At 69.3% G+C, this 20,010-nt stretch overlaps 3 protein-coding genes across 3 annotated transcripts; 1 reads left to right on the forward strand and 2 right to left on the reverse strand.

The window, feature by feature from the left end:
- Positions 1–10,924: 10,924 nt before the first annotated feature.
- LOC147413900 (surfactant protein C-like) lies at positions 10,925–12,211 on the reverse strand. Its single transcript, XM_086477262.1, has 5 exons — positions 12,170–12,211; positions 11,600–11,920; positions 11,373–11,486; positions 11,186–11,296; positions 10,925–11,020 (listed from the first exon to the last, which is right to left on the reverse strand). Exons 1-5 carry the CDS (start codon positions 12,209–12,211, stop codon positions 10,925–10,927), a joined length of 684 nt encoding a protein of 227 aa, XP_086333388.1.
- Positions 12,212–14,288: 2,077 nt separating this feature from the next.
- SFTPC (surfactant protein C) lies at positions 14,289–15,384 on the reverse strand. Its single transcript, XM_086477258.1, has 5 exons — positions 15,340–15,384; positions 15,083–15,229; positions 14,770–14,910; positions 14,568–14,678; positions 14,289–14,396 (listed from the first exon to the last, which is right to left on the reverse strand). The coding sequence occupies exons 1-5, from the start codon at positions 15,382–15,384 to the stop codon at positions 14,289–14,291; spliced, it is 552 nt and encodes a 183-aa protein (XP_086333384.1).
- Positions 15,385–16,318: 934 nt separating this feature from the next.
- On the forward strand, positions 16,319–19,339 carry LGI3 (leucine rich repeat LGI family member 3). Its single transcript, XM_086477276.1, has 8 exons — positions 16,319–16,527; positions 17,200–17,271; positions 17,407–17,478; positions 17,601–17,672; positions 17,774–17,845; positions 17,999–18,168; positions 18,243–18,407; positions 18,522–19,339. The coding sequence occupies exons 1-8, from the start codon at positions 16,319–16,321 to the stop codon at positions 19,337–19,339; spliced, it is 1,650 nt and encodes a 549-aa protein (XP_086333402.1).
- The last annotated feature ends 671 nt before the right edge of the window (positions 19,340–20,010 follow it).

The raw sequence follows: 20,010 nt of genomic DNA on the forward strand, positions 1-20,010 counted from the left end.
ACAAACAGATTCCCCCCCTGTGCAAAACAAACTCGCTGTTTCCATCCCTCTGCTGGGAAGGATGTTTGAGGGCCGAGTCCCCGGGTGATGTAAATCCATTAGGTCAGGATCTGGCCGCTGGTTTCCACCCTCTTATCGCCCCTTTCTCACAGAGCCGGCGCTCTCAGTGGAGGTTTCCCCCCACCTCCCTCCCCGCACCAGCCTGGGTTTCTCACGCTGGTGTTCACGACCCTGAGACCCAGCGCCCTCACAGCCGTGGTTTTCCAAGCACCACAACCTCCCACGACGGTCTCCTGCCCCGTGAGATCCTCGCACCTCCCCAGGAGGTGTTGGGTGGCCGTGGCGTGCCGTGGCCCGTGCCCCACGGTGGGCAGCCGCCTGCTCCGGCAGGGCCAGCCCCACGGAGCCCGGGAGCCTCTTCCCTGGCTGCAAGGCAGCTCCCCCTGACGTGTCGGACATCTGATGTTTTCTCGAGCCCTGGGATAAATAACCCCCCGAACGCACATCCTCCCACGCAGGCGGCCAGCTCCTGCAGCCCGCGGTCAGCTGCACCGTCCGGCACTGCCCGTCCCGGCGTGCCGTGGATCCCCCGCACCAGCGAAGGCACGGGAGAGGTAAGGGGGGGTTTCCCCCGTCCCCAAGGAGTCACCGCGGGGTTGTGGCGATGCCGCAGGTTCGGCTCCTGTCGTGGTCTTTGGGCCTTCAGTTTGGTGGTTCCCAAAGGGGTCTGGGGTCTCCGGCCGCCTTCCCCCCTCTTGCTTCGCCCGCGCGGCCGGGCCGTGGGGCGGGTTGTGTCCTGCTCGCCGGTAAAGCGGGCAGGACGGGCCGGCAGGGCTCCTGGGTGAATGGCAGGGGGGATGGCTGCCACGCCAGCTCCGAAGGGCATCCCCAAAGCCCTCGGAAAAGCTGCGTCTCCGCCACGTGCTGCCTGAGGCGCAGCCCCAAAGGCTGAGCTGGGAGCGCAGTGGTTCTGCACGGGCATCCCAGCAGCACCGGGAGCCAAACCCATCCCAAAGCCCTGCCGGGAGCGGTTGAGCTCCATCAGGAGCTCAGCACCCCCGTGTCCTGCCCAGTGTCGCCCCCCGTGCTCTCCCCAGCGGAGGAGAGCGAAGGAAAAAACCCCTGGTGCTGTCTGCGAGCGGGCAGGATGAGGCCAGCGCTGGCTCGGCTCGGACAGCCACAGTGGCCCTGGGCTGGGCTGTGCTCCACGGGCCGACCTGTCAGCAGTGATGGATGGAGAGCTGGAGGCAGCTCCGGGCCCGCCGCCTTGCCGAGGCGGGTGCTCGGCTCTCGCCGGTGGCTGCCTGGCCGCAGCCCCTGCCTTCACGCCTTCGCAGCCGCCCGGCACACGGGAGGAACCGATTCCCCGCCGGAGACCGTGGTGTCCCACCAAGCCGTGCCACGCCGGAGCCATGGGGCCGTGTGGGGTCTGCTTCTCCGCGGCTCTGCTCATCCTTGCAGCCGCGGGGGTCCGGAGCCGGCAGGCGGGTGAGTGGGGACATCCCCGTGCACGGCCACGCCGCGGGGAGCGTCCCACCGTGGGGGACACGTGGCCCCGCGGGCGATGCCACGCTCAAACCCCACGCGGCTGGGACCCCACGTAGCCCGGCTGGGTCTCCCCGTGCTCTGCCCCGCAGGACCGTGCGCCCTCCATGTGGTGGTGGCCCTGGATGTCACCGCCTACCAGCAGTCCAACCTGCAGCCCTGCCTGGAGCGGGTCCTGCGGGACCTGGCCGCGCTGGACCACCTCACCTGCAGCCCCCTGAACCTGAGCCTCAGCCTGCAGAGCGCGCGGCGGGACGGGGAGAGCCTCTTCCAGGAGGGGCTGCGGGAGCCCTGGGTGGAGGTGCTGCCCCGCTTGGCGCGGGCGCACGCCTTCCAGCGCTCCTACCTCCACCAGCCCGCCCTGCAGAGCTTCCTCGGCACCCTGGCGCGGCAGGCGGCCGATGCCAAGGTAGGGCAGCCGTGCCCAGCACCAAGGCTGGGGGGGACAGGGTGCTCCTGCTGCTGGGGGGGGGGGGGCTGCTGCAGAGCACTGGACGCCCCCTCTTCATCACCCAGGCTCTGCTGGTGTTCACGGATGGGCTGGATGATGACGCAGGGAAGATGAAGGAGGCGGCAACGTCGGCGTGGCTGCAAGGTGGGGCGGCGATGGCCACGCTGGGCTCACATGGGGGAGCCCCTGTGAGTGGGGGAAGCTGGCAGGCACCGGAGGGGGAGGGGGGGGCCACCCGGCACAGCGTGACACCCCACGGCACCCCATCCCCTCCAGACCAGGCTGACCTGCTGGTGACGGTGGCGGTGAACAACGCCACGGGGCTGGGGGACCTGCAGCAGATGGAGTTCGGGCGGTGGCTGGGGAGGGGGCAGCAGCTCGCCGTGGACATGCTGGAGGCCGGTGGGCACGTGGTGCAGGAGCTGGTGAGGATGGGCCATGCGGGGGGGGGGGACACGGGCGGTGGAGGGTCCTGCGGGCTCCGAACGGGGATGCCCCCCTCTCCCCGCAGCTGGCCCTGGCAGAGCGGAGGTGCTGCAGGATGTGTCCCTGCACCTGCGTGGGTCTGCCTGGTCCACAAGGTCCTGGTGGCCCCCGGGGGGGCAAGGTAAGGGGCTGGGCGAGCAGGGGGATGCGGGAGGGATGCCCAGCTCTGCAAACAGCCCGGAGCAGGGCTTAGACCTTTCCCTTCCCCATCAGAGGGGTTGTTTCCCCCAGAGCCCCCCACCATGCCCACAGCAGAGCGGTGCCATCCTTCCCAACCCTCTCCCAGCCGGGTTCCCAGAGCAAACCTCGAGGCTGGGCCGTGCCTGCCTCGATGCTGCTGCCAAGGTGCCAGAGTGCCGAGCAAAGCTGGGGGGAAACTGAGGCCCAAGGAGGTCCCCACGCTTCCCCAGGGGCACTGCACCCCCCCCTCCCCGGATCCCTTTCCCAGGACTTCTCTCAGCCCTGGGAGCTCAGCTCGGCTCAAAGCCTTGCCCCACTCAAGCCCTTCCTCCCCCAGCTGGGAAGGGACCCCCCCCCCCCAGTGGCGCTGGCTCCCAGCTCGGGGTCTGTCATCGGGCTGGGGGGTCGCAGTGGCCGCTCCCAGGGTCTCTCTGTCCTAGGGGGTGACAGGCAGCAAGGGGCGCGCTGGAGACGAGGGCGAGCATGGACACAGCGTGAGTTGGCCGTTGGGACCCCCTGGGGGTGGGAGACGGTGACCCCCGGGGGCGAGGGGACCCCCGTCACCGTGTTGCCTCTGATGGTCCCCTCTCCCCTCCCGAGCGCAGGGGGAGCAGGGACCACAAGGTCTCCACGGCAGTCGAGGGGTGCAGGGATGCCCGGGACAGCGTGGACCGAAGGTGAGGGGCCATGGCAGCCTGGCGTGGCTCCGTCCCGCAGCGTGGGTGCCCACCGCTCCCCGGCTGCTCTCCTCTGTCTCTTTGCAGGGCTCCACAGGTCACCCCGGCGAGCAAGTACGTGTCCTGCCTTGTGGTTTATCCCGTGGCTCCTGCAGGCACCGATGGTGGCCAAGGCCGTGGGCAGCTGGCCACGGCAGGGAGACCTTGAGGATGGGCAGGGAAGAGAGGGGTCTGGGGAGGGGAATGGGAGACGGTCACGACGGATGGAGGAGGGGTGGGGTGGCCCAGGGTGCCTGGGGGGAAGCGAGGCAAAGCCAGGACCTGGCTATTCCACCCCATGGCATATAACCTGGCATCAGCCCGTGTCACCTCCTTGCAGGGACCTCCTGGAGAAGCTGGCTACGACGGTGTGGACGGGGAGCAGGTGAGCTGTGCAGGGGGGCATTGTCCCCACCCCTCCGCCCCAGCGGGACCAGGCACGGGCACGGACAAAGGCTCATCCTCCTCTCTCCTCCCCAGGGCGAAGCGGGGACCCCCGGCCGCCCCGGCGAGAAGGGGTCCCGGGGGAGGCAGGTGCGGCACTGCACGGCTGAGCCTTGCCCAAGCGCTGCCTCCTTCGCCCACCGCCCGGGCGCTAAACCCCTTCCTCCTGCCTTCACCTAGGGGCAGAAAGGCTCCCGGGGTGCCCGGGGGGAGAAGGGACCCCCAGGCCCTTGCGGCGAGCTGGTGAGTAATGGGTTTGCAGCCCTGCGGCTCTTCAGGGTGGTGGTAGGGGGCTCGCTGAGCCCCGTCCCTGCTCCACAGGGGCCACCCGGGAGGAGAAGCCCCGAGCCCGGCACCCCAGGGTGGAGAGGAGATGGGGGTCCCCAGGTAAGGGCTGGCAGGGGTCAGGTTTGGGTGGCAGCGGTGGAGCAGCCGGTCAGCAGGACGCTTTTGGGGACGAGAGGTGCCGGGGGAGGACAGCCAGCAGCCCTGCTTCCCTCACAACACCCGTGATTTCCAGGGAGACCCCGGCCAGGATGGGCCCCCGGGGCCAGCGGGGCCCCCGGGTCCCCCCGGTCACCTGGTAGGTGCCACGGGCAGGGGGGCACCGAGGTCTACGCCGTGTCCCCCAGTGCTACATGTCCCTGTGGTGGGGACGTGGCTGCTGACGACGCTTCCCTCCGCAGACCTCGTGCCAGAAAGGGCGGCAGGGGGCACAGGTAGGGCTGGCAGCACCCCAGGACGTGCCTGGGGGACTGGGGACACCTTCCCGCTGGAGCCTGAGCCATCCTGTCTCCACACAGGGCGAGAAGGGGAACCGTGGCAGCGCCGGCCCTGGGGGGCAGAAGGGCTACGGAGGTGCCCAGGTGAGGCCATGGCAGACCCCGCTGGCAGTGGGACCCCCGCGTGGGCATCCCCGCTGCCCCCCTCTGCTCTCCCTTTGCAGGGGCTGCCGGGGCCACGGGGAACGAAGGGTGTCACTGGCCACCCGGGGAGCAGAGGACTTCAGGTGCCACCCCCCTCCCTGTGCTGAGGTCCCTGGTGGGCGCTGGTGGCCTTGCCGGTGGGCGCCCACCCCAAAGGTGCTCCCCAGCACCCTCGACCCGCCTTTGCCTTTCGCCCAGGGGCTGCCCGGAGCCGAGGGCTCCCAGGGAGCAGCCGGACCAGCCGGCCCCAAAGGGGAGAAGGTGAGTGACACCCCACCACGACGTCTCACAGCCTCCCCCCCTGCACCCCCAGCCTGCAGCCCTGCTTTCTCTTCCAGGGGCAGGCAGGAGCCAAGGGCAGCAAGGGGGGTGCGGGACCGCGGGGACCCAAAGGTGCCCTGGTAAGGCTGTGTCCCTCGGGGCGACGGCATCCCCCCCCAGGGGCACTGCAGCAGGGGAAGGCGTGGAAAAGCCCCGGCCAAGGAAGATTTGGGATGAGGGGTGTTTGTGTAGGTCCTACCATAGTCTGCTTTGGGATTTTTCTCCCGTCCCAGGGCGAGAACGGGTGCGACCGGAGGGGTGCTCCGGGGAGGAAGGGTGCCAAGGTACCAGCAGTGTGGAGCAGGGATGGAGGCGGGTGGGATGAGCGTAGGGCAGAGCTTTGGCCCTGCCCGTGGGGCTGCCGGGGGTCCCGGCCCCATTTCATGGGTGCTGCTTCCCCCAGGGTGCTCGGGGCCTGCCGGGATACCCCGGGGCTCAGGTGAGTGTGTGTTGGGGGGCGCCTGGAGGGGTCATGGGGACCTGGCCAGGGCCGGCCAGCCCACGCTGTGGGGTGCTGGTAAGGACGGGGTCGGCTTCCTCTGGGTGTCCCCCCCCCAGGGTGACGGGGGAGAGAGAGGATCCCCGGGCGACAAGGGCTCACGAGGGCTGCCGGGGCGCAGGGTGAGTACGGCGCAGCCCCCTCCCCGCTGCCCCCCCCCCCCTCGCCGTGCCCAGCCGCTCAACTCCCCAGGGTTTTCCAGGGCGACCTTGGGAGCAGAGGAGAAGCAGGCGGCCGTGGCAGCACGGGACCTCCGGGAGAGACGGTGACTCCCTGCAAATTCCCTTTTTTTCCTGCCGTGTTTCTGCCTGCAGCCAGCCCCGGTGCTCGGGGACGCGTTCCTTGTCCGTATTTCTTCTTGATTTCCTCCTCTCCTCCCTGCTGCTCCAGGGTCCGAAGGGCTCACCAGGCATTCCCCCCTCCACGGTATGGGATGCTGGCGTAGGGCCGGCTGGGGATGGGGACCCGGCCTCGAGGGGTGTCCTCGGGGGACAGCGAGGAGCTTGGTGGCCGCCTGGCCCCAGCAAAGCCTTGCTGGGTTTGCTGGGAAGAGCTGGGTGGGCAAGCTGGGACTGACACCGTTTCGCACCTCCCTCCAGCCTTGCGAGCTCAAGGCTTTCATCCGCCGGAGCTGCGGTGAGAGCCTGGGACAGTGACAGGGAGGGCAGGGAGGGGATGGGGACCGGCTCAGTGTGGGGACCGCAGCGGAGGGGACAGAGGGACGGCTGGCTGGCAGACAGACAGCTGAGGGATGCATGCCCAGAGGAGGCACAGAGGGAGGCAGCGGTGGCTGGGTGGGCAGGGGTCCCATGAGCACGGGATGGCATGGGGCGGGAGGGGGGGTATGTGTGCTTTTCTGGCAGCCCCCTGAGATGCCACCATCCCTTCGCAGCCACCACCTCGCCCTCCTGCCCTCTTTTCCCCACCGAGCTGGTTCTGGTGCTGGAAACCTCCTCCACGGTGCCGCCGGCCCTCTTCTCCCGCATGAAGGAGCTGCTGGCCCTGCTGCTGCGGGACGTGCAGGTCTCCCCCTTGGGCTGCCCGGCGGGGGCCCGGGTGGCCATGCTGGCCTACGCGGCTACCCCCACCTACCTGCTGCGTGCCGGGGAGGCCGGGAGCTCGGCCACGCTGCTGGGGCGTCTCCGCCGCCTCTCGCCCACCCGGTCCTCCCGGCGCGGCCGCCTGGCTGCCGCCATGCGCTTTGTGGGGCACCACGTCCTCAAGAGGGTCCGGGCGACCACCTTGGGCAGGAAGGTGGTCCTCTTTGTCACCAGCGGCCGGAACCAGGACCTGAAGGGCATCGAGGAGGCAGCTCTGCAGTACGAAGCCTCGGGCATCGTGCCGGCGGTGCTCACCTTCAGCCCGCTGCCCGAGGTGGCGCGGGCTTTCCAGGTGAGCCCCGGGGCTGGCGGCCTCTCACCCTGGTCCCCAGACACCCCCCAGCCCTCACCCCGGCTCTGCCTCGCCCCTAGGTTAACAGCCTCTTCCGAGTGGTCCAGCTCTCCGCGGCAGAGCCGGCTGGGGATGCAGCGGTGCTGCGGGATGCGGTGCTGCCCTGCGTCCTCTGCTTCGGTAGGCAGCCTCAGGGTGGCACCGGCGATGGATGCCCGCCGGCGCCGGTGCTCAGCCTCCATCTCCCCCCATCCCCAGACCTCTGCCACCCCGAGGGCTGCACCGCAGCCGCGCCGTCCCCCGACCCACTGGATGTGGACTTGGCCTTGGTGGTGGACAACGCGGCCCCGGGGATGCCGGCGGAGAGGCTGGAGGCCGTCAGCGAGCTCTTCCACCTCCTTCTGGGGCACCTGCGGCTCGCAGCAGGGCCGGATCCGGCGCAGCGCGGCACCCGCGTCGCCCTGGTGCTGACAGGTCCCTCCACCCCCGGGCAGGGTTTGGCTGAGATCCCCTTTGGGCCGCCTGGCTCCAGGGAGCAGCTCCAGGAGCGCCTCCGCCTTGCGCTGGCACCCAGGGTGGCCACGGCATCCACCGGCGGCACGGTGGCGTGGGCCCTCCGGCACGTCTTCCCGCGGAGCTCCAGCAACCGGCTCCGCGTCCTCTTCGTGGTGGGGACGGGGGCGGCGGCGGTGCTGTGGGACAGGGAGGCGAGGCAGGCGCTGGGCCCCTTCACCCGGTGCGAGGATTTTGGAGTCTTGGTGCTCTCCTTGGGGCGAGCCGGGACGGAGCAGCCGGAGGTGGCCGTGCCCGAGGCGCTGCCGGCGTGGCGGTACCACTCCCTGCGCCTGGGCTCGGTCCACCCGCCCGAGATGGGGTATGCGGAGAGGACGGCGGTGGGCTTCCTCAGGAGGCTGCGGGGTGAGTGGGGGGCGAAGGGGGAGGTTTTGGGGGGGCTGGAGCATCCCTGGGTCCCACCCCCTGGCTGCTCCAGGAGCAGGCAGCTTCCATCCCAAAACCCTCCTTGCCGGCACCTCCATCCGTTATCGCTTCTGCTCCGCAGCGGAGAGCAGCCAGCGCCCCAGCACCCCGGGGTGCCCCCAGGAGTTGCTCCCCCCTGGCACCGGGACCAGCGAGCCCTCCCCGGCGGTGCCTGCGCAGTGAGTGAGCGGCACCGGGACCACCCCCTGTGTGTGCACCCCTCCGTCCCCCTGTGACCCGAATCGGGAGGCTGCAGGGCCGCACCTCCTCTTCCCAGCGATGGGGTTCTCCATCCCCCAGCATGTACCGGGGGGGGGGGGGGGGGCGGGTTCGTTCTGATTTCCCCTCCCAGGACCCCTGAGGTCCCCACCGTGCCCCCTGGCAAGGGCCGAAGGGCTGTGGCCATCCCCGGACCGTGCACCCTGGAAAAGGACCCCGGCAGCGCCTGCGCCCGCTTCTCCCTGATGTGGTACCACCGGTGGGAGACGGGGTCTTGCGAGCGCTTCTGGTACGGGGGCTGCGGGGGCAACGCCAACCGCTTCGGCAGCGAGCGGGACTGCATCCGCACCTGCGTGGACCCCGGTAGGCGAGGGTGGGCGTCCCTGGGTGCCCCCAGCCCGGGCAAGGGGCACGGCTGAGGTTTCGGTGCCACGGCTCGGCTGATGCTTGTGACCCTCCCGGGCAGGTTCCGACAGCTCCAGCGTGGGCGAGAGCAACGTGACGCAGGGTGAGGAGCATGCGAGGAGGGGCCGGGTATCTTTTTGGGGGGGGGGTGACTTGTGAGCAGCGAGCCGGCAGGGTGGCAGGCGGGGTGGCAGGCGGGGTGGCAGGCGGGGTGGCAGGCAGGGCAGCAGGCGGGGTGGCAGGCGGGGTGGCAGGCGGGGTGGCAGGCGGGGTGGCAGGCAGGGTGGCAGGCGGGGTGGCAGGTTGGGTGGCAGGCAGGGCGGCCAGCTCACGCACCGGCTCGGGTCGTGCGGTGCGTTTCCCGGCACGAACCCGTGCCGTGAGCTCCGGCCGTGCCGCCAGCGTGCCGTGCCGCCCGCCTTGCAGCCGCCTGCTTGGAGGCACGGGATGCAGGGCCCTGCCACTCCTTCTCGCCCAAGTGGTTCTTCGAGGGCAGCCAGCCCGGCCGCTGCTCGCTCTTCTGGTACGGGGGCTGCGGCGGCACCCGCAACCGCTTCGAGAGCCGGCAGCAGTGCGAAGCCGCCTGCCTCCCCCCAGGCAGGGGGAGCCCCCCGGCCCCCCGCCCTGCCAACACCTCTACCTGCACCCCTGCACCCGGCTGCCGGGGTTGACACCTCCCCATCGGGGTCCGGGGGTGCTTCTGGCCCCCCCCCCCCCCCCCCTCTCCGGGAGGCAGCACCCGCTGCGCTCGCCCTCTGCAAACCTCGCCTGCCCCCGCCCGCGCAGGCACGAGAAATGAGGACGCTTGAATTATTGCACAAGGACCTCGGGGTCCTGCCAAGTTTCTGACAGCTCGTCTTCAGCTGCTCCATCACGTGGAGGAGCCGGGGAGGGGTGGGGGGGGTGGGGGGGTGGGGAGAGGTTGAGCCGGTGGTGGGGGGCCCTAAGCCCTCGCAAAACTCTGCCCACACATCCCCCCCCCGCCATCCGCTGCTCCGGGTGGGCGCTGGTGCCCAGGGCTGACTGGTCAGCCCGGGAGCCTTTCCAATAAAAACCACACCACATTTCACGCTCGCCGGTGCAGCTGGGTTGGGGGGAGCGCAGGGAGGGTTTTGGGGGCGGTCACCCCAGAACCGCAGGAGGCCCTGGATGGGCTCCCCGCAGCCCAGCCAGCCGCAGCTGCGCTCTCCCGGCGGGGAGCAGTTTCCCTGGCTGCCAGGAGCGGGGAACGGGGGCCAGATCCAGGCGTGGGGGCGGCGGGGTGCTGGTGGCCCCCACCCCGGGATGGCCACGGCACCGGCAAGAGGCAGCTGCGCTGCTGGCGGGCTCCTGTCCCACGGGGGGGCTGCGGCCGTGTTGCTCCATGCTCCCCCCCTCTCTGCCCTGGATGCCAGCCATCCCAGTCCTTATAATGCCTGGTCCTAATAACGCCAGCATCCCGGTCCTTATGATGCCTGATCCTAATTACACCAGCATCCCGGCCCTGATAATGCCCGATTCTATTAGACCAGCATCCCAGTCCTAATTATCCCGGTCCTCGGGCATTATCCGGTGGCCGTGGCCGCCTTCGACACGGGCTGCTGCCAGGAATAGCTCCAAGACCTGATTCTTCCCGTTATCCTTTATTCAGTTCTGCAGGGCGGGAGAGGACAGATACATTTTTCAGAACAGCCTTGGCTCCGGCAGGGCCGGGAGGAGGACGAGGAGGGCAGCTCAAGTCAGTCCCATGTCCCAGCACCGAGCGATGCTCGGGGGGTGCCTCCCGCGAGCCCCCAGGCTGCGGCTGCCTCAGAAATCCACCTCGACGTTGCTCAAAGCCCCTAAATGCATTTTTAAGGCAAAGGCAGGCGGGAGCTGCAGGGAGCCGGGCGGGCAGGGAGCGGAGGACTGGAACAGAGAATTTCGTTTCTTTAAATGTCATGTTTTTTTAAGCTCGTTTTTGCACTTGGGTTTGGCGAAGCTGAGAAGACTTAAGTGACAAAGCAGCTGTCCCCCGGCGCGGTGCTCGCCCAAGCAGACACCCACCCGCCGCCTCCAGACCCCCCCCTTGCTCCCAGCACCGAGCTTGCGGCAGGGATGCGGCACCCCGCGCCCCTCCAGCGCCGTCCCCCCCCTTACCCCACAACCCCATGGCGCTGCGTGGGCCCCGGCACCTCCCAAAATTTGGGACCTGCCCAGCGGCGGAGGTGCCGGCGTCGCTCCCGGAGGGGCTGCGGCAACGCCGTGTCCGTCGGGGATGCCGCAAGGCAAATCCAGCCCTGTGAGGGTGCTGCTGGGTGGGTGGGGGGTCCCCCGACCCCTCCCTGCCGGCCCCCTGCCCACCCCTGAGGGCAGCAGGACCCTTCGCACTCACCTGGTGAGGTTAAGCCCAGAAAACGGGGACGGTGCTGCAGAGGATGCTTGCGGTGGTGCCCAGGAGGGAGCGATCGGCCAGGGGCATGGCGAGCCTCTGCTCAGCCTGGCGAGGGGAGAGAAGGCGAAACGAGGCAGCAGGGGCGCGACGCCGCACCCCAATTCTTCATCGGGCGCGTGTGGGGGGGTGTCACGCAGGGCATCGTGCCCGGGGCATTGCCGTGTGCCCCCCTGCATGCCCCATCCTGCCCCAGCGGTGGCCGCCACTCACCTGCCGGCGCTGGAAGGTCTCGGCGACGGTGTCCAGCCCCGGGATGTTGTCCCTGTCCATGCGGGTGACGTAGCAGGCGCGGTGGAGCTGGGATCTGTAGCTCACCAGCAGCTGGGCGCAGGCAGACCCTCATCGGCTCGGTCCCATCACCCCCTTCCCCCCCCCTACCCCAGGGCTCCCCACTCACCTTCTTGTAATCATAAAGGACCGTGGCTGGGTTTCCATCCCCACCGTCCAGGTAGAAAGTGGCCGCGTCCTCCTCTTCCCACATCGCTCCTCTCCACGGGCCCATCCGCAGGACCTGGGGGTGGGGGGGTGGGGGGGGGGGGGTATGGGGGGGAGCTCACCACCTGCAGCAGCCCCCCCCCTTCCCCAGGGGTTGGCGGGGGGCGGCGGGGGGGGGTCCCTACTTACGGCGTCGGCGTGCCGCTGGTCCGCCCGCAGCCACATCAGGAGGGCGCCGGCGATGATGACCACCAGCAGGACCACCACCACCACCACGATGAGGAGGCACTTGAGGTGGTGGCAGCTGAGGAGCTTGCGGGGCAGGTAGCAGAGGAGGCGAGGCACGAAGCAGAGGGATCGCTTGATGCAGCCGGCGCAGCCGGAGCAGCCGGGACAGCTGGGGCATTTGCAGCACCGGGGCATGCAGCATTTGGTGCAGCAAACGGCGCAGGGCCAGCAGCAGCAGCCTGGCTTGCAGCAGCCGGAGCCGCAGCAGCCTTTCTCCGGGTCCTGCGGGTATGGGAAAGGCGGAGAGTTGGGCTGAGGGGCAAGGAGAGGGGAGCTGGGGGATGCAAGAGGGGCTGGGGGTGGGCTTGTGCCGCATCCCGCTGGCCCTGAGCTGTGGGGATGCAGCATCCCGCGGGCTCCGTCGCATGTGCGCCGGCGCCTGGCTGGGATAAACCACGCAAAACCCCGCGCCGAGCGCAGGGACACCCCCGGCGTGGCCGTGCCGTCCCGCTGCAGGTCGCGGGGACTCACCAGCGGCTCTTCAACCACCACCTGCTTCACACTGCTCTCCATGGCGGCCTCCTCCTCCTCCTCCTCCTCCTCCTCCTCCTCCTCCTCCTCGCCTGGGCTGCCCTGCAGCAGCCGGCCCAGAGGGCTTTATACCGGGATGCTGGGGTGGGGAACGAGGCGGCCCCTGTGAAGGGGCTCTGGCGTTGCCGTCCACTTCACTCGTGTTTGCCGACCGCCTTCCCCGGGGACGGGTTCCCCTGGGAACCTGCTGGTCAAGAGGCTCTGAGGGGCACTTGTCCCCGAGCACGGGGGTCCTCTCTGCTGCCCCGGAGCGAGGTGCCGGGGCCAAAGCAAACCCTCCTGTGCGGGTCAGTGCTGCCCTCCAGGGTGGAGCATCCGGCGATGGCTTCGGCCAAGGCGAGACCGGGCTCGGTGCCCGCGTCCCTTCGCCCGCTCGGGTACCTGGAGCAGCTCGAGGTGGGCAAAGTGCGAACGGGGCATCAAAGCTTTCCAGTAAACCACAAGGCCGGGGTGGGAACGGGGTCAGCACGGGGTTGGGGACGTGTCCCTGGAGCGTGGCCAGAGCTGGGTGCTCCACAGCCTTGGTCCCGAGGATGCTGGGGCACCGCGGTGGCTCACGTTGCCGGCGCTGAGGCTTTCGGGGCTGCAGCGAGGGGGGTCCTCGCTCTGATGTGCCGCCCTGGGTGGTGCAATCAGCAGGGCAGGGTGGCACCGCTGTGCCTCGGTCTCGCTCAGGCTCGAGCCTCTCCCACAGTGCCTCTCCTGGGACCCACACCCTTCACTCACCTCCTCCTCGGGCCCCTGGGGAACCCAAATGCTTGCAGGCGGGTGCGGGGGCAAGGGTGTGCCCCCCGTGTGGCACGCTGCCTCCTGTCCCAGGGTGTGGAGGAGCACGGGAGACCCTCGAGTGGCTCCTGGCTGTTTGCTTTCTGGCACCGTGCGCCGGAGAGGCCGTGGGAGCCCTTATCACCTCCCTCGGCTGCGTGCACCCTTCTTGACCCGGCTCCTCGCCAGGATAATGTGGGGTCTGGGTGTTTTTGGGGAGCAGAGCTGCTGGCCCCATGGCAACACCTGGCAACGGGCAGTTTCCCTCCTGTTCCCAGCAAAGCATCAGCCCCCGAGGGCTGCGACCCTCCTCGCTGCCCGTGGCAGTGGCAACGGGGACAACCCTGAGCTCCCAGGGTTTGATCCCCCGTTCTCTGGTGCAGTGCTTGGAGGTGCAAGCAACACACCACACCACCCCCCCCCCCCCCCAAGGGTTTTCTTGGCTGCTTTTGGAGCAGAGGAGCTGGAGCTACTGGGGATGGGGAACAGATTTGGGATGGAGGGGAGCTGGAGCAAGAGGATCGTGGTGTCCGTGGGTGTCATGCTCAGCCCAGGGCTTGGGTCTCACTGGGGATGTGGCAGACATCCCCTCTGTCCCTCTCTGCACAAGGAGGGGACAGGCATGGGGACCTTCCCTGGAGGGGTGTCCCAGACCCCACAGGGGTGCCGGGGCTGGCTGGGTGCGCTGCATGTGACCGTGGGCTGGAGGTGCGGAGGCTGCCCCTGTCATCCCGTCCCCCCCCGGGGAGGGCTCAGCGGGGGGGCACTGGCCACGCAAGCCCCAAAGACTGGTGCAATGTGGGGGTGCAATGTGCTGCTGCTCTGAGGAGCACGTGCTCCTCAACTGGGCTGGACTGGTCCTTGCCCTGAGCATACCCACATGAAGGACGCATCTACCCACGCCCGACCCTGCGGGGAGACACCCCTGGGAGCACCGTGCTGCTTCCCCAGCCCCCCGCTGCTCCCCCAGCCCCCCGGGAAGGGCCGTTTGGCCGGTGCGGGGCGGGAAGGACCAGAGCAGCACTCGGAGGCAGGGGCACAGGCTTCACGTTGCAGACAGAAGCGTGAATCCCAAAGCAAATCCCACTGATTTATTGCAAAGTGCCGTGGAAAAGCCGCGGTGCCGAGCGGCGGTGGGTGCAGCAACCCCGACGGCGGGGTGGCTGCCCCCAGGCTGCGTATAGAACGGGGGCGAGGAGGAGGAGAGATGCCCTGGCATCCCACCGGGGAGCACGGGGACGGTGGCATCGCCATCTCGCTGTCCCCTCCCGCCGCGACCCGGTCCCAGCCAGCGCTACGCCCAGTACACGGGGACGGTGCTGCAGAGGATGTTAACGGTGGTGCCCAGGATGGAGCGGTCGGCCAAGGGCACGGCGTTGTCCCCAGCCTCCTTCCTCTCAGCCTGCAGGAGAGGGAACGCAGCGGGCTACCATCCTTAGCCGCTGGGCAACCTCTCCTCCAGCAGATGCTTGCCGCAAGGCCGGCAGCCCCACGCTCAGCCCCGGCTGCCCGGGACGCAGGGGTTGGGCTGGGCTGACCCCCTGCCCGTCCGAGCAGGGTGGCCACCGCTCACCTGCCGGCGCCGGAAGGTCTCGGTGATGGCATCCAGCCCCGGGATGTTGTCCTTGTCCACGCGGGTGATGTAGCAGGCGCGGTGACGCCAGGACCTGTAGCCGACCAGCAGCTGTTCGCAGACAGACCCGGGTCAGCTCAGCCCCCGTCCCCGGTGCCACCACCCGCCCCGTCGTGCCCCGTCGCCGGCGCTGCCCGCTCACCTTGCCGTAGTCGTACACCACCATGGCAGAGGCGTTGAGCCCGTCCCGCACGGAGAACATCCCCGTCCTTTCCTTCTTGCTCATGGAGAGGCGCTGGGGGTTCCCTTCCCCATCCAGACCATGGATGGTCATTCGCAAGACCTGCCAGGCGGAGGTTGGGGGGGGGGGGGGGGGGGGGGGAGCGGTCAGGCAGCTTTGTGGGGTCAAAACCCCATCCCCTGCAAAGCTCCAGTGGCTGGTGCCGTCCCCAAACCCATCACCGGAGCTGGTGGCACCGTGGCTACCTCCCCGCGCCGCCCCGGCGCTGCCTCACCGTTTCGGCGTGCGCCTCGGTGATGCGCAGCCCCAGCAGAAGGAAGGCGACGATGACCACCACGAGGATCACCACCACCACCACCACGATCAGGAGGCACTTGAGCTGGTGGGGGATGCAGGGCAGGCGGGGGGAGGCCGTGTAGCTCTGGGGACACAGGGGAGCACCCCGGCTGAGCCGCCGGCACGGGGCTGGGGAAGGCAGCCGGTCCCCAGCCCCACGCCGGCTCCCTGGGCTGGGTGATGGATGCTCCTTACCGGAGGCGCCTCCTCCATCAGTGCCTCTTTGGAGCCGTCGTCCATCTCGCCCTCCCTCGCCGGGTGGCTCCTGTCTCTTCGCCAGCCAGAGCCCGAGGGGGGATTTATAGGGTCCGGGGGGGGCGGGGGAGGAGGCTGGGGCCACCCTGGCTGCCAAGTGCCACTTGTGCTCTGTTTGCTGAGCCCGGAGCGGGGCTGAGGAGGGGGTGGGAAGCCTTCGAGGGCCCTTTCCCAGCATTTAGCCGGCAGTGGGGGGGGGGGGGGGCAAGGCAAAGAGCAGGAGGGCAGAGCGTGCCCACCCTCCGTGCCCGGCTCCGGCCGAGGACCCAGCACCCTTAGCATGCACCCCGGGGGGTGCTGCACCCTGCGGCTGTCCCCTGGTCCCTGCAGCCCCATGCACAGGCAGCTGTGCCCCCCCCCCTCAGCGTGGGGAAGGAGCTGGCTGGGCTCATTGTTGGCCGGGAGCGCCGTGCCTGGGACGGGACGGGACGGACGGGTGCCCGGTGCCTCCTGCCAGGCCAGGCAGGGAGGTGGCACGGGCACCCCGGGGTGGGGGGGCACAACAACAGGGTGGGAGAGCCAGGGTGGCATCACCCCTGCAACCCCCTGCGGGTACCCTCCTGTCCCCCATCCCAGTGCGCCCCCAGAGAGCACCCAGCGCCCAGCGGGCGTCACCGCCGTGTTTGCACACCCTCACGCTGGTGAGGACACGCGTCCACAGGGATGCTGGTGCTGTCACTCAGCTGCATCCCTCCCTGCTTCCCTCCCTCCCTCCCTCCCTCCCTCCTTCCCGCAGCACAGCAGCATGGTGCATCGCCGAGCAGCGGGTTGGGTACCGGCAGCCTCCGCTGCCACCATCACTCCCATCGCGTCCCCTCCTCACTGAGATCGCCGGGGAAGGAGAAGAGGAAAAGGCTTCGCCGCAGCAGGAGGAGAAGGACCAGCTCCAGGAGAGCGAGCCGGGCTAGGCCAGGGCGTGATGGAGCCGCGGTGCGGGAGGAGGATGCCGAGGGGCCAGCTTTCTGCTCTCCTCCTCCTCCTCCTCGCCTTGGCCTGGCTGCCGGCTGGGGCTCGGCGTCCCCCCCGGCCACCTCCTTGTCCCCCGAGCTGTTCCTGCACCCGGGACACAGCTTTCTGCGTGGACTCCAAGGCTGTGCCAAGGAACCTGCCCCCCGAGGTCATCTCGCTGTGAGTACCCAGGCAGCAGGATGGGGATGGGGACGGGGGAGCGGGTCGCATCGCTGGGGTGCAGGGCTGGCAGGGGCTGCTGGCTGCCCTGGGGTGGTGGGGACAGCCCCTTCCTCTGTGCTGCATCGGGGGCAGGGTACAGGCAGGGTGGGGGTCTCTTGGGGGAAGGAGGGGGCTGGGGACCCACTGGGAACGTGTCCTTGCGGTGGTACACGCAGCCATCCATCAGCGACGGACGGAGCAGGGCTGCAGCCTGTCCCCGCTGCGCTCCCCGTCTGCGTGACCTTGGGGACCGGAGCCCCAAGGGGACGCGGCTGGATGGTCCTGGGGACACGGCGGTGCACCGGAGCCTTGTAGGGGTGTGCGAGCGGCTGTGTGATGCACGTGTGTGTGTGCGTGTGTGTGCGTGTGTGTGCACAGGCGCTCGGGCCAGGGGGTGCCGCAGGGCGTGGGCACGCGTGGGATGGGTGCCAGCCCCCCCCGGGGCCAAGCGCCTCGTCCCTTCTGTGCCACCCGCAGCAGGCAGCACCAGCTCTCCCACGAGCACCAGCACACCTCCCAGTTGCACGGGGGCTGTGGGGGGGACCGCCCGGGCACGCACCGGGTGACAGCGGGGACGGTGCTGAGGGGCACGGGGGTGGCGTAAGCCCTGAAGCTCCGTCTCGCCGGCAGGACGATGGTGAATGCAGCCTTCACGGAGATCCGAGAGGCCGCCTTCGCCCACATCCCCTCGCTGCAGTTCCTGTACGTCTCCTGGGCCGCTGGCCAGTGGCCGGGCATCCTGGTGGCCACCACTTCCCCCCCCCCCGCCCTGTGTCCATCCTGCCCGACCCCGGTGCTGATGCCTCGCCCCTCGCCCCCCTCCCCGTCTCTTTGCAGCCTGCTCAACTCCAACAAGTTCACGCTGATCGGGGACAACGCCTTCGCCGGGCTCTCGCACCTCCAGTACCTGTGCGTGGGGTGGGGGACGGGGGACACGGGGGGGTGGCCCTGGGGAAGGTGGTGGTGGGGGGGGGTATCAGCAGGGAGCGGTCCCCTCGGGGTGGCCGCGTCACCATCTCCTCCCGCCCCAGGTTCATCGAGAACAACGACATCCAGGCGCTCTCGAAGGCCACTTTCCGGGGGCTCAAGTCCCTGACCCACCTGTGAGTACGTTCCCCGGGGACACCGGGGGGGTGGGTGGCTCTTGTCCCTTCGCCGCTGCCAGGGCTGTGTCACCTCCACGGGCCCCTCTCGTTCCCCCCAGGTCCTTGGCCAACAACAACCTGCAGACTCTGCCCCGGGACCTCTTCAAGCCTCTGGACATCCTGAGCGACCTGTAAGGCTGCTGCGGCACCGGGGACCCCCCAGGACACTGGGGTGGGGGTGGCGGGGGTGGGGGAGGGTGACATCCCAGCGCTCGGGGTTTGGGGAGGGCGCTCTGCTCACTCCGAGCTGGCTGCTGGGGGTGACTCGGTGCCGTCCTCGGCAGGGACCTCCGGGGCAACACGCTGGCCTGTGACTGCAAGATCAAGTGGCTGGTGGAGTGGCTGGAGAGCACCAACACCACGGTCCCCGCCATCTTCTGCAGCAGCCCCGGGCAGTTCGAGGGCCAACGGATCCGGGACCTGGCGCTCGGTGACTTCCAGTGCATCACCACGGGTGAGGGACCACGGCCACCCGCCACCCCGCTCCCGGGTGCCCAGACCCTCACTGTCACCTCTCCCCCGCCCCAGACTTCGTGGTGCACCAGGTCCTGCCCTTCCAGGCGGTGTCGGCCGAGCCCTTCACCTACGCCAGCGACCTGTACGTCGCCCTGGCGCAGCCCGGCGCCAGCAGCTGCACCGTCCTCAAGTGGGACTACGTGGAACGTAAGCTGCGCGACTTCGACCGCATCCCCGGTAAGGCATCCCGGCAGGTGGGGGGTCCCCTCCCGGGTTGTGAACCCCCCCCTCCATTTTTGGGGGTGATTTGGGAAGGGCACGGCCCCGGCGTGACGCCGTGCCGCCCGGCAGCTCACTCGGCGGTGCACTGCAAGCCCATCGTGGCGCAGGACCAGCTGTACGTGGTGGTGGCCCAGCTCTTCGGCGGCTCCTACATCTACCGCTGGGACACCGCCGTGGACAAGTTCATCAAGATCCAAGACATCGACAGCCAGAAGATCCGCAAGCCCAACGACGTCGAGGCCTTCCAGATCGAAGGCGACTGGTACTTCGTCATCGCCGACAGCTCCAAGGCGGGCTCCACCAGCCTCTACCGCCTCAACCAGAACGGTTTCTACTCCCACCAAGCCCTCCACGCCTGGCACCGCGACACCGACGTGGAATACGTGGAGAACGACGGCAAACCCCGGCTGATCATCTCCAGCAGCTCCCAAGCCCCCGTCATCTACCAGTGGAACCGGGCGCAGAAGCAATTTGCGCCCCAGGGGGAGGTGGGGGAGATGCTGGACGTGCAGATGGTGAAGCACTTCAGGGTGAAGCGGGACCAGTTCCTCTGCCTCAGCCGCTACATCGGCGACTCCAAGGTGGTGCGGTGGGAAGGGCAGCGCTTCGTCGAGCTCCAGACGCTGCCGTCCCGCGGCTCCATGGTGATGCAGCCCTTCGCGGTGGAGCCGCGGCAGTACCTGGCCCTGGGCAGTGACTTCTCCTTCACCCACGTCTACCTGTGGGAAGAGGAGAAGCAGAAATTCGTCAAGTTCCAGGAGCTGTCGGTGCAGGCGCCGCGGGCTTTCCGCTACGTGCCGGCTGCCGACGTGCAGCTCCTCCTGGCTCCCAGTTTCAAGGCCAACACGCTGGTCTACCGGCACGTGGTGGTGGATCTCAGCCTTTAAGGGGGAGGCAGAGCCCCCCGCTGCCCCTGCGGCCCCCACGTGGCTCTCGCCTCCCCGCCCCAAGAGCTGCCCGCTCCTGCCCGAGGACACGCATGCGCCCACCGGCCCCTTCCTCCCGCCTGCCCTGTGGTCACAGCCCCATGCCAGCCACCCTCCCAGCCCCCCACATTCACCCACCCCTCCAATGACCCCCCAGGGCAGCACCCAGCCCCACGGCCCCACTGCCAGGGGAAGCCACGGGCCTCAGTTTCCCCTCGGTTTCCCCATATGCAGCACCCACAGCCACCCCTCTGGCAGCCCGCGGGGTGCAGGCGGGAGGGTGGGACACCCTTGGGTGCCGGCGCTGGCTGGGCTGGCGGGGATGGGGGGGCACGGGTGCCTCTGCCCGCTTGGGCAATGGGCTGGAGGTTCGTGGCAGGGAGGTTTGGGGGGCACAGGAGTGGGGCAGCGGGCAGGGATGGGCACAGGCAGGGCTGGATAGGGTGCTCCGAGGCGGGTGGGATGTTCAAGGTGGACAGGATGATCGAGGTGGTGGGATGCTTAAGGTGGTGGGATGCTCGAGGTGGTGGGATGCTCAAAGATGGTGGGATGCTCGAGGTGGTGGGATGCTCAAGGTGGTGGGATGCTCAAGGTGGTGGGATGCTCAGAGGTGGTGGGATGCTCAAGGTGGT

The sequence above is a fragment of the Leptosomus discolor genome, chromosome 23 (assembly GCF_034619465.1).
Source record: "Leptosomus discolor isolate bLepDis1 chromosome 23, bLepDis1.hap2, whole genome shotgun sequence".
Lineage (NCBI taxonomy): Eukaryota > Metazoa > Chordata > Aves > Leptosomiformes > Leptosomidae > Leptosomus > Leptosomus discolor.

Bases quoted from the DNA above. Each gene is read 5' to 3' on its own strand.
- LOC147413900 (XM_086477262.1), bottom strand. From the start codon at position 12,211: ATGGAGAGCAGTGTGAAGCAGGTGGTGGTTGAAGAGCCGCTG. The intron at 11,487-11,599 runs GTAAGTAGGGAC...CCCCACCCCCAG, and splicing joins ACCAGCGGCACGCCGACGCC to GTCCTGCGGATGGGCCCGTG. The intron at 11,021-11,185 runs GTGAGTGGCGGC...TCCCCTCGCCAG, and splicing joins AGACCTTCCAGCGCCGGCAG to GCTGAGCAGAGGCTCGCCAT.
- SFTPC (XM_086477258.1), bottom strand. From the start codon at position 15,384: ATGGACGACGGCTCCAAAGAGGCACTGATGGAGGAGGCGCCTCCG. The intron at 14,911-15,082 runs GTGAGGCAGCGC...TCCGCCTGGCAG, and splicing joins CCGAGGCGCACGCCGAAACG to GTCTTGCGAATGACCATCCA. The intron at 14,397-14,567 runs GTGAGCGGTGGC...CCTCTCCTGCAG, and splicing joins AGACCTTCCGGCGCCGGCAG to GCTGAGAGGAAGGAGGCTGG.
- LGI3 (XM_086477276.1), top strand. From the start codon at position 16,319: ATGGAGCCGCGGTGCGGGAGGAGGATGCCGAGGGGCCAGCTTTCTGCT. The intron at 17,673-17,773 runs GTGAGTACGTTC...CGTTCCCCCCAG, and splicing joins CTCAAGTCCCTGACCCACCT to GTCCTTGGCCAACAACAACC. The intron at 18,169-18,242 runs GTGAGGGACCAC...CCCCCGCCCCAG, and splicing joins CTTCCAGTGCATCACCACGG to ACTTCGTGGTGCACCAGGTC.